The sequence below is a fragment of the Carassius carassius genome, chromosome 40 (genome assembly GCF_963082965.1).
Source record: "Carassius carassius chromosome 40, fCarCar2.1, whole genome shotgun sequence".
NCBI classification, from domain to species: Eukaryota; Metazoa; Chordata; class Actinopteri; order Cypriniformes; family Cyprinidae; genus Carassius; species Carassius carassius.
Window position 1 is genome coordinate 19,258,851 of NC_081794.1, and position 13,103 is coordinate 19,271,953.

The 13,103-nt window shown below is 37.0% G+C and overlaps 1 protein-coding gene across 1 annotated transcript in view; it reads left to right on the top strand.

Moving 5' to 3' along the window:
• The window catches only part of tbkbp1 (TBK1 binding protein 1), a 63,911-nt gene extending 54,808 nt beyond the window's left edge, over positions 1-9,103 (top strand). Inside the window, exons 8-10 of the mRNA XM_059532390.1 lie at positions 2,870-2,985; positions 6,280-7,064; positions 8,277-9,103. Coding sequence (XP_059388373.1) covers positions 2,870-2,985; positions 6,280-7,064; positions 8,277-8,408 — 1,033 coding nt within the window. The 3' untranslated portion in view covers positions 8,409-9,103. The remainder of the gene's footprint in view (positions 1-2,869; positions 2,986-6,279; positions 7,065-8,276) is intronic.
• The last annotated feature ends 4,000 nt before the right edge of the window (positions 9,104-13,103 follow it).

Genomic DNA, 13,103 nt, shown 5'->3' on the forward strand with positions numbered 1-13,103 from the left:
AATGTATACACACACATATGTGAGTTTGAGACAGACAGACAGAGACAGGATATTCAGGCAACACTACTGTTGCTTCATTTCATTTATGTTAATAGGAGGATGTTCACACATTCAGATAATGTTTCACTGAACAGTCCAAAAGGTGATGCATTCATAGGCCATTTCCTAAGATTCATACTGTGCATGCAAGTGTGTGTGTGTGAAAAAGCAAGCATGTGAGAAGGTGAGAAAAAAAAAAGTGTCACACATCATCTAAATCTGCTGTAAATACCTCTTTGATAGATAGTGTCTATCAAATGAGGATGCCACTTGGACAGATGAGTTGTAGCTCATGCGTCGATAATGACTGAGGAGAAAGACAACTCATTATCAATGAACACATGGCTGCTTGAGCCTGACTGTGGATGCTCAGGAGCCCAGAGGGCCAAATGAAGGACACACTTAGCACAATGGTAAGAATATCCAATGCTATGACTCATTGGCCAGCAACAGAAAACAACTTAGCAGATCACTGGTGGAGCAAACTGGTTAACACTGCTTGGCCTGTGGTTTCTTTTGATCTTTGGTCTACGAATATAAAGGTTAAGACTAAAGATCCAGTACTTTTTCTATATTGATGTTAGTTTGTTCTTCGGTATTAAGTATAGTCTCAATATAAACAGATAGAAGGCAAGATTATGCACATGTGCTGTTGGTTCTCTCAGCTAAAGCAGATTTCTTTGGCCCATATGGTAATTTGCGCATGTATGTGTGTGTGTGCATGTGTGTGGGAATGAGAAAGAGGCAGAGAGCTAAATCCTCCACTAACTGAGAGAGTAAATTGACAAGATGTGACCTTGCACCAGACCACTCTGGTGGCGGATGACTCATTTAACTCGTCTTATTAAAATGCAGTGAACTTCTTCATTCGTTTTGGCCCCTTCTTGTGTTCATGATGCTTTTTTTTATATTTAGTCATTATTGCCATTTGCAAATAATCAAAATGTGCTGTAAACATACTGGTAATATTATATAGTCAAAATGGTAGTTGACCTTTAAAGCTTTTACCTTTTTTTTTTTTTTTTTTTTTTTGCAGGGAACTGTTTTACATTTACTTTTAAAAATATTTTTAAAAAAATGACACTCATAATGGTGTTGACTTGAAATTCATTTAACAGCATGATGTTTATACTGCTTATACTATATATACTTATCTGTGGTTGTCAAATTCATGCCAATGTACACGTCAAAAAAGTGATCGGTCACACGTGCCTGCTGAAGTGTAAAACTGAAATGTCTCTCCTGGTATATCTAACACCATCTCAAAAAATATGAGTCTTTTTATAATAAAGCACTGAAGATTTTTGTGAATTTGGTCTGTGTATAATCAGATAAAGGCCATCTGATGACATAGTTTCTGTTTCTTTGCATCTAAGTTAGCTGGCTTGTTTTACCATAAAACTTACTTTTTGATGGTTATCATAAATGTGTCAGACTTTTGTGATTGATGTGCATTTGAATTTTGTATTTTTTGAGCAAGCTAGATAAAACCAAGACACAATCTGATCAATTTTTTTGTTTAAAATTAATGAGTATTAATGGAAGGAAGGTTGTGAGTTAAGTGAGAGATAATGCACAGTCATTAAATCACACTGCTTTATTTTATTATTGATAATGAAAGAATGATGGCTTAATACAGCGGTTTTCAATTCCAGTCCTCGCGCCCCACTGTTCTGCATATTTTGCACGTTTCTCTTTGTTAACACACCTGATTCAGATAATCAGCTCGTTAGAAATGAACTCCGTGCATGAACTGTGTTCTAATTGTTCATTGCTCCCTACTCCCTGAGCAGGGGAAATCTGTTGAAGTTTACCTCACATCGAAACATTCATTCACTGATTTGTGCTGTGCAGCGTCTTTAAACATGGACAACTGTGACATCATATACCTCTGTAAATCAATACAATTTAAATTCACGTCTTGCACACTTCAATGCACTTTGATTGGAACATATAGCTACGTTCACTTCGAACTGGAATCATGGCTGAATATCCTGTGATGTCCACTTCGCAGGGCACTTATGTTCGAATAGAACAAATGTCTGAAGCGCTAAGAGAAACGTTCAAAATGTGCAGAGCAGTGGGGCGCGAGGTCTGCAATTGAGAACCGCTGGCTTAATACATGACTAGGTATCATATACATAAATAAAAACATGGGCGTTAAATTTGATTATGTGTTGAAGTTACTGTATTATGTGTGTAGAAAGACACAGCAGAGTGCTGCGAAAGACTTGCAGAGCTATGTAGGAAATCACTTGCCAATTTTTGTGATGACTTAGGCTTTTTAGAAATTCTGTTGCCATGGTGAGTGACTGCAGAGTCAGATGATTTGAAACTACGCTGTTTTCTTCTCCGCGCCAGTCATGCGTTATGTTCTCACTGGTGGAGCGACACATACTGTATCACAGTTAAATAGTGTTACCAACTGTGTCATAAACAAATTGTCAACCATTGTTACAGTACATGCTTCTTATTATTGCTTTTAAATGTTGCAGTTAAGTACTAAGGAAAAAGTGGTGATAATTTTCTTGCCATTGTCAGTTATACAATTATGTGTTAACATGCTGTATACGTAGATGAAGTGCAGTTACATCTTAGCTGATCAGCATTTTGTAATAGCATGATGTTAATTACATCTGGTACCTAGTTTTGTGAATCTGTGTGCCACTGCAAACATTTTTCTTTTAAATAGAAAGAATGAAATGGTCATGACAGTTACTTAAAGTACTCACGATCCAAAGCTAAGGTGGTTATGAGACTAAAACGGTTCCCTCTGTCTCTTTTTCTCACACCATTCTCATTCTCTCTCTTTCTCTTGCTCTCTCTACAGAGTAAATCTGGCTTTGGCCTATACTGAACTAATAGAGGAGTTGGGCAAGCTACAGGCCCTGACCTCGAAACAGACAGAGATATTGCGAAAAGCCTCACAGGAGCCAGCAAGCCCAGGTAGGAGGACAAGGATCTCAATATGTCATCAATTTTATACATTCATTTAGAGACACAGCTGTGATTTGAGAATGACACAAATATTCAAAAAGTCTGCTGCTACAGTGTTTTTAGATCTTTTAATGAGATATTACTACTGTATGGTTTACTGAAGTATAATTACAAGAATTTCCTAAGTGTCAAATGCTTTTATTTACAATTACAAAAAGTTTATGCAAAGACTTGCAGTATTGACCCTTCTTTTTCAAGAAACCCCTGCAATTCACCCTGGCATGTTGCCATTCAATTTCTGGGCCACATCCTGACTGATGGCAGCCCATTCTTGCATAATCAATGCTTGGAGTTTGCTCGGAATTTGTGGGGTTTTGTTTGTCCACCCACTTCTTGAAGATTGACCACAAGTTCTCAATGGGATTAAGGTCTGGGGAGTTTTGGGCGATGGACCCAAAATTTTGATGTTTTGTTCCCCGAGCTAGTTAGTTATCACTTTTGCCTTATGGCAAGGTGCTCCAGCATGCTGAAAAAGGCATTGTTCATCACAAAGCTGTTCTTTGATGGTTGGGAGAAGTTGCTCTCGGAGGATGTTTTTGTACCATTCTTTATTCATGGCTGTGTTCTTAGGCAAAATTGTGAGTGAGCCCACTCCCTTGGCTGGGAAGAAACCCCCATACATGAATGGTCTCAGGATGCTTTACTGGTGGCATGCTGGAAGCGCTCACCTTTTCTTCTCCGGACAAGCTTTATTCCAGATGGCCCAAACAATCAGAAAGGGGATTCATCAGAGAAAATGATTTACACCAGTCTTCAGCAATCCAATCCCTGTTCCTTTTGCATAATATCAGCCTGTCCCTGATGTTTTTCCTAGAGAGAAGTGGGTTCTTTGCTGCCCTTCTTGACACCAGGCCATCAAAAACTGCCCCGATCCCACAGCTGAATTAACTTTAGGAGACAGTCCTGGTACTTTCTGGACTTTCTTGTGTGCCCCGAATCCTTCTTCACAGCAACTGAACCTCTACCCTTGAAGTTCTTGATGATCTGATAAATGATAAATGGTTTAGGTGCAAATATTTTAGCAGCATTATCCTTGCCTGTTAATCCTTTTGTTTTTTTTTTGCAAAACAATGATAACTGCACATGTTCCCTTGCAGGAAACCATAGTTAACAGAGGAAGAACAATGATTTCAAGCACCAACCTCCTTTTACAGCTTCCAGTCTGTCATTCTAACTCAGTCAGCATGACAGAGCGATCTCTAGCCTTGTCCTCATCAACACTCTCACCTGTGTTAATAAGAGAATCACTGACATGATGTCAGCTGGTCCTTTGTGGGAAGGCTGTAATACATTGTATATGTTTTGGGGATTAAGTTCATTTTCATGGTGAAGAGGGACTTTGCAATTCATCCGATCACTCTTCATAACATTCTGGAGTATGTGCATATTGCCATCATGAAAACTGAGGCAGCAGACTTAGTGAAAATTAATATTTGTGTCGTTCTCAAAACTTTTGGCCACAGCTGTATATATTTGAACAACTATAATAACACTTTACAGAGTCATGGACATACACTATATCTCTATGTAGACATCTACTAATCACCAGTTTGTATAGGTAAAAGAGCTAAGTGACTTTATTTAATGTGGCTTTGTCACAGGCAGTTTACAGAGTTCTATAGAACAGAGTTCTATAGAACTGGCTTAATTAGGTACAAGCTCCAAATATTTGATAAAGCCCATTTCAAATGGATCCTTTGGGATGAGTTGGAACGTTCACTGTCAACGCCTAAATTTACTGATGCTCATACATTTTGCCATGTAGTGTAATGAAGACCTGGTTTAAGTAATAATCATATTTTCATACCTTAATAAACCTCTTTTGTAATTCAGCCAATTTGTCAAACTCATAAAAATTCAGCAAAGTAGGTGGGTGAACTGGCACTTTTTTTAGCACTGCATGCTTGTTTGCTGTCTGGTTAAATTCCAAGGAATGTTTTTGCTGACATGTTCTGATCACCTCTCACGTCGAGTGTCTCTTAAAAGTTTGAGAACATAAACAACTCCCCCCTTATCTTTTTAGCACCTCTGCTCTTAACCACACAACCCATTTGATATAGGAAACCAGACCAAAAAGCAGAAGCGGAGATGGAGGGGAAAAAAACCCCTACTGATTCATAGATAGAAGGACTGATTTCTCTAAATAGCTGATTGCAATCTCACGATTGCAGGAAGCTCAGCTATGCACGTTAGACTTATTATTGAGAGACACATGCATCTTCTGTACAGGATCTTGTGTGCCCATTGCTAGTCAGAAAGTGGTGTACTGTAGCAGTAGTCTACTACAGGTGCTGGGGTGAATGCACAGGAAAACAAAACAAAAATATCTCAAAGAGGAAATGTGAGAGGAAAGAGGAAGTCATTACAAAAATCTATCTGTCCATTAGGGACTGTGTTCTTTACACCGCCTTTTAAGATATCCTTCCGGTAATAAAATGAACTATGCTACATTCAATGAAATAAAATATTCAGATATATTATATATGAATTTATCCATATCAATTTAACAGAAACCTCATGTCTTTACCCAAGACCCATGTTTTACATAGAGCAAATTCACTGACTTACACTTTTATGACTAACTCATAAATTAGTTCACTTACGCATGATATTGTGCAGATGGTGTGTCTACTGTATGTATATATCAAAGCATTTTAATATCTTATGATGTCATATTTTTAATCAACAGTATTTCAAATGTAATTTTTATAAATATCGTAATAATGCTTTTTTGTCTTGTTTTCGTTACTAATAGATGAAAAAAATCTTGTTAAATTTACTATCTACAGAGCCTCATAAATATACTTATGGAATTTGTTCATTCTAATTAGTACTTCTGAATCTGAAACAGATTATTCTTCTATGTTGTGACATACATCCAAATCTAACAGATTGATTATAAAGAAAAATGTGTATTTATTGGTTGCTGATTGGATTTTGAAAAATTACTGGTAGATGAATGTGAGCTTGCAGGGGCAGAGTTTAAGTGCACTAAATGAGGAAAAAGCCCAACATACATCACCACAGAGAAGTCTGTCCTCTGACCAGCAGTTTGAGTTATGAATATGATTTATGATTAATATATGAGGCTGACTTTAAAGAGCGATATCATCAGTAATTCTTTTGACAAGATTAACACTGATCTCAAGCATTTATTCAGTGTGCTTATATAAACTAATGTCTAATGTTCATTCTGCTGATAATTTTTTTTCTCTTTTTAAATGTCCTGTGTTTATTTTCTAGTTCAGCGTCACTCTCCTGTCCCTCACCAGAGGCATTCTCCTGTTCCGCAGCGCCATTCCCCAATCCAACAGCGCCATTCTCCCATACAACAGCGCCATTCGCCTGTTCCCCAGCGGCGCTCACCAGTGCTGCAGCGTCTCTCTCCAGACATGCATCGTCGCTCACCTCTGCCTGAGCTCAGCGATGGCCCCGCATCCTATTCCTGCAGGCCCACTTCCCACCACTTGAGGGCCAGTTTCCAGGGAAGACGCAGTTACTCTGAAGTAGCGGATCCATCGGCTTATCAACGGCCCCCACGGTTCACTCTGGACCCGGTATCCACTTTGCCGAAACCTCGACCATATGTTGACAGCTACCACAAGAAACAGCAGCAACAGCAGCAGCAACAACAGCAACATGGAGGAAGCCAGCACATGTTAGTTCAAAGACAGGGCTCTCAGTCTGGGGTTGGAGGTGATGGGGGTTTGGCTGAATCTCCACGGCTGTCCAGGGAGCTGTCTTTCCACCACTCGGATGTGACCCACTTGCATTTTGAGCCTCAGCCCAGCCCAGCACCTCTGCATTCATCCCCACAGCCTCCACAGTCCTCAGAGGATGAAGAGGAGTGGTCCTGCCCTCATCCCATTAGTCCTCCGCGAACACTGGGGGTGTCGAGCCCCTCATCAAGCTCCAGAGGCCCTGCCTCTTGTTCCGCTTTCCCCATTCCTTCCCGTCCCAACACCTTAAGCTGTCACCCACCTGGATACCTGCACGCAGAGCATGCCCAGTCTTGGCCATCCATCAATGTGAGTAGAAAATCACATTCAGTGGCCAGAATAACCTAATAACATATTGGAAATATGCCTGTGATGTCATTTCTGCAAAATGTTATGTGGCTTTTGGCTCGTTACTTAACACTTTAAAAGTAGAATGTATAGTAAGTGGCAGTAAAAGCATGTTCAGTTTTATCCAAAACAAACTAACATAAATCTGACTTGTACCCCAAACACACCTTATTGAAAGTGCAATGCTGTACCTGGTGAGCTACCAAGCAAGTTTACTACATCAAAAATTCATGTGTTGGTAATGTCAAAATATATATCAGTTTACAAATCATGCATTATTGTAAAAGTGTTTTGAGATCATAATATGGTGTTCTAGAAATTCTAGATAATAAAGATGAAATTAATTGAAAATCATACCCTGTAATCATAAAAAAGAAAAGGAGTAAAAGTTGTTTGTGTTTTACCACCACTAGTGTTCATTTGAGCTAGAAAATGCATTGAACTGTATAAATAGCTATGTTTTTGGCATTTTGCAGAAATGTAGGTAGAGGCACATTTTTCCAATGAACCTATGTTGAGAATATATAGTGACAAAGGTGAAGTGTGTAATTTCTACACCATTTGTGTCACCGAACGGAATTAAAATGTAATGTTTTCAGACTGGATTCTTCAAACTTGTGCAGCATTTTAACAACAAAAAAGAAAGGTTTGCCAAAGCCATGCCTTAATATTTAAAAGGCTTAAAGTTTGAAATGTCACCTAAATTTGTTTCTTAATTTACATATACCTTTTTGTGTTTAATATAAATTTGTAGACCAGGGAGGAATAACAATTAATTAATTTAAAATCCACATCCTGCATTCCTAATTCAACTCACTGTAGAGTTTGGCCAATTAAATTTAAATGAGAACTTATGAATTGAAAGGGAGATTTCTAATGCACAACCATGGTCTGCTATTGGCTGTACAAACAGATAACCCCGTCCCCAAACTCAAGCCATTGGTTAAGCTACCATTGCAGTGTCTGGCTGCTCTAACAAATACAAATATTTTGAAAGCACCATGGAGACACAGTGTTTACAGAGAAATATTCACATGACTTACATATAGCTCTCTGTGACAAACAAGCTAGAAAAAGAAAAGATACACATTTCACATTTATTGCATCTTTTAGATTTTAAAATGTGGATTTTAAACATTATGGCTTTCAAACAAATCACTGTGCTCTTCACAGCTGTGGATGGAGACAGAGGAGGAGGGTGACGTCAGGAGCTGCCCGCTGTGCCAGCTAATCTTCCCTATTGGTTACCCTGATGATGCCTTGATCAAGCACATTGACTCGCACCTGGAGAACAGCAAGATCTGACACCCACAGCCACGCCATGACCTTCTGTTGTTCCACAGTTATATTCATTCTTTGCTCCTGCTATTTTTAGCCGGGTGCCTTCAGACAGAATGTAGGCGATGCACCTGTGGCCAGTCTCCCGATTTGATAAGTGAAACGGAGATCTGTGATTACCTGCAAAACTCAAATGTGTCATGAATGGCTTATATCTCTATATATCGCTTCTTTTCATCAAACATTTCTTGAACAATTTTAATGTTCTATTTTAAACACTGTTTATCAGCAATTACAAACACACTAAATCAAACTGACGGAGCATATTGCAATATTAAGGCTCTCATTTCAGCTACAGTTCAACTACAGTTCCCACGATTATGAATGGGCTTTGTGACCATTTTTGGAGAACTGAGTAGTTATGAGGGTGCTATACAGGATGAGTATGAGGGAATATTAGACATAATGGCCAATGGTTGCATCATTTGAATTTTAGCACTTTATATAAGTACTTAATATCCAGTTTAACACTGAGGCAAAAAGGTAAAACCTTATAGAAATAATTTATTTTTTAATACTCCAGGGTCTTGAATATCCTTAAATATATCTTAGTTTGGCAGGATTTCCCTTTAACAAAACTGAATTCTTTGTAATTATCTGTAAATTCACAATCACATCTATTTTGTTTGTCTTCCGGGGTGTTTGGCTGTAAAAAAAGGGAAGATTTGGTAACACTTTAGTATAGGGTCCAATTCACACTAATAACTAGTTGCTTATTAGCATGTCTATTATTAACATATTAGCTGTTTATTAGTGCTTATAAAGTACATATAATGCATGACATCCATAATCCTACCCAATACCCTAAACTACCTTATAAACTATTAATAAGCAGCAAATAAGGAGTTAATTGAGGCAAAAGTCATAGTTAATGGTTATTTAATAGTATTGGACCCTAAAATAAAGTGTGACCGAAGATTTTTTTTAAGTATTACATATAATTTAAAATATTCTTAAAGAATTTTCTCTCAGAATATACATAACATAACATATATAACATAACAGTTTAGCCAACCACTGACAAAACACCAGTTACTGTTGTTTCTTAAGACAGTAATACTGTGATTTCCATAGTACACTTAGTGGATTGTTTTTTGATGTAATTACTTTAGCTTTAACAAAATATATGTGTTCATCTGATCACATCACAATGCGCAATCTGTTTTATGAGTTCAAACGTTTTTAATGTACTGTAAATGTATACCTGTATTTAAAGCCAATTATATGTATTAACCTATATAATATAGATATGCATTTTTCAAGCTTGGATAAGAGCAAATGGATTGCTGAAGATTAAGAGAAAACTGCTGGAACTGCTAATTCAATGTTCTGTATTGCTGTGATCCATACAGCAACAATTTGAGTGTGTTTAATTATCTTCCTATTCCCTATTCTTCCAGGTGTAACTTATACTATGTTATAAAGACTTCTTTCTTGCCACTTTCCCTGATGCTGCAAACTGTGTAAAAACGAGGGCACTGGCTCTGCGACTAACCCAAATACAGAGGAACTAAAATGAGAAAGTAGCACAAAGAAGTCATCGCCGGTGCACATGTGCAAAATTAAGAAGCCAAATATAGCGAAGTACAAAATAAGAAGCTATATGCTGTCTGTCAAATAACTGGGGGGAGGTTTCATTCAAATGGTCATTTAATTTTATGTGGTAATTGCTAAAATTCTGGAAAATACCATCCCGGATGTTGTAAATATACAAATCGTCTATGATGTCACTATTCCATACCATGAAATACAAGTGTGGATAAACTGAAATGCCATCAATACAACCAAAGACACAGCTTGCTTGTTTTTCATTTCTTTACACATGATGACCAAGTACCACTTAAGAACATTACCCTGAAATATGGTGCGACTGAAACATGTGGAACAGCATTTTCAATGAATAGTGTGCAGAGATGCAGCTAGTGTAAGGACAGTCCATTTCTGCTCATCACCCACAAGTTTCCACATATAAATAAATAAATATATAAATATATATATATATATATATATATATATATATATATATATATATATATATATATATATATATAATATCTTGTCTTGTACCCTTAGCAGAGTAGAGGCAAAGTAAAACTTCAGCCACTATTCACTAAGATTCGCTCAGGAGTTATTTACAGTAAAGAGCTTTTGCTGTTACCTTGCTCCTCAAGACAGTGTTTTTTTCTCATGCAAAGGCAAATTAACAAACTTTTCTGGATGCTCATAGTATGTGGTCTCTCTTTTGCCCTGTATTTTGGTGTATGATTTATTTGTGATATAACTCAGGGGATAAAGCTTTGTGAATATGGCTCCTTGACCATAGACAACTAACCTCCACTGGGACCATGAGAGAATTCACCAGATCTGTTGAAGAGCCAAGAGAATGCTAAAGGGGTAGAAAGATTGTGTTATACCAACAAGGTATACTTTAAAGAAAGAAAAAAAGACATTGAAAATGAATGCATAATGTGTCAAAAAATATTCTGTAAATATTATGAAATAAACTGGAACATGCACTGATATGGTGTCAATTTGTCTGATTTGGTGAATATTGCTAAAATTATACACTAATTATGCTTTCACTCAAAATCGGAGGTGCATAAGGAGAGATCAATGAGGCTTACAATCAATAAGCATTGAGAAGAAATGCATAATAAGTTGATAAGAACACTGAATCCAAGATTTGGTAATAATATAACAATGATGGTAAAAAAAAAAAAAAAAGGCTGGTCATTTTTTTTTACCACAAATACCAAATCATATAAAGTAAAAATTTTAGCACAGCGAAAAGAGTTAAATTGGATCACAGTCAGTATAATCAGGTATCAAATAGAAATATTTTCTAACATGTCAATTTTTTAACATAATTTGTAACGTTAATTTCTGCTTGGTGAGAAGATAATTATTTAAAAAAAAAAACATAAAATCTTAGGGTTCAAAAAGGTTGGGGCATTTTGATTTTTCTTTTTATTGATTTGATCAAAAGTATGTTTTATGATGATCTCTTATAATAGATGTCTCTCTCTCTCTCTCTCTCTCTCTCTCAATTCATTCAACTTATAGCAACAATAGTTGGTTTTGACAAAAGTGCTGTTTTAAAACTCTCATCTGTTATCCCCTAATTCCCCCACCCCACTTCCGACCCTTTGTGTCATTTCTCTATCACATGTATACACTCAGTGAGAGATGCACTTCTCTCAAGTTCACAGGATGGCCCGCCCATCCGCTCAAAACCACATGCTCTCCGTGAAGAGCTCAGTACTCTCTCTTTTCTTTCTCCTCTTCTCTTTTTTCTCGCTCTCTCTCTTTCTTTTTCTTTCTTGACAGACTCACACAAACACACATCACACAGGAAAATGCCTCCACCTCAAACATTTCCGCAGATATGGGTCAAATGTAGGTTTTAGAGAGACTAATTAAAATTTAATCCCAAAGGGAAATCAAAGCCAAGTTGATTTATGAATTATAATTAATTTCAAACATTACTGTAAGTACAAACTGTAATGTGTTCATTGATTTGGGGAAGTTGATAAGATTGCCTTAAATAGTTTTAAAATTTTGTTGCCAATATTTATGCCTAAATCTTTAATATTAACTGTTGAGAACAGTGGGGAAAATATATTGTTAAAAAAAAACATTCATAGCCATTTTTCACCTTTTCTCTGACGTTCATGGGAAAAAACAGAAACAACTTGATAGACCACGATAAGAGTTCAGCGTTAGTGGTTAACACAAATAGATATTTTCTGATGTGCTGCTGCCGTCATCTTCACACTTTTCTTATGGCCCTACACGAAATAACTAAAGTTCTCAAACGTTAACAATTGGATAAATCCTGAAACGTTTTGTGAAGGTGGCTTGGCGTATATATACATTAGTATCTCTATGGATTAAAAAAAAAATCAACATATGCGCACACTTTTCATGACCTAAAATATGTGGAATCCAAAAACCACATCAATACGTGCTTGTTGAACATTTAATTCCAAAACCACTGGAGTTACTAATGAGTTGGTCCTATCTTTGCTGCTGTATCTGGGAAGATTTTCCAACAGATGTTGGAAAACGGCTGAGGTGATTTGCCCCTTTTAAAAACACAAAGGTTTCAGTGAGGTCCTTGAATCACAGTCAGCGTCTAAATTAATCCCAATTCATTCATTGCTGTTCATGTTTGGGTTTTTTGCTGAACAGTCAATTTCTTTCACGCCAGTAAATATTTTCTTTATGAATATCACTTCTATGTCCAGGGCCCTCATTTATCAACAGTGCGTAGAAAAGGTTCTATATTTTGTCCAACGAATGAAATTTAGAATGTGCCTAAGTACAAGAAAATCCGCATTTATCAAACATGCGCACGCAGTTCTTACGCACATGAGTAAGCAATCATTGTTGATAAATACCACATGTGCGTAAGTACCATGCTCGTTCACATTCATGGTCATTAGCATTCGGAAACGCCTCCAATTAACCATATATGGTGACAACACTTCCCTTTAAAAATTACCTGATTGTGTTTTTTCCTCACTGCAATAATATGGCAAAGAGAGCAAAGAAGAGGAACTTCACAAACACAGAATTAGAGATACTTGTAAATGAAGTTGAATCCAACCAACAGATATTGTTTAGTTCATTCACTGCAGGAGGAATTACAAATAAAAGAAA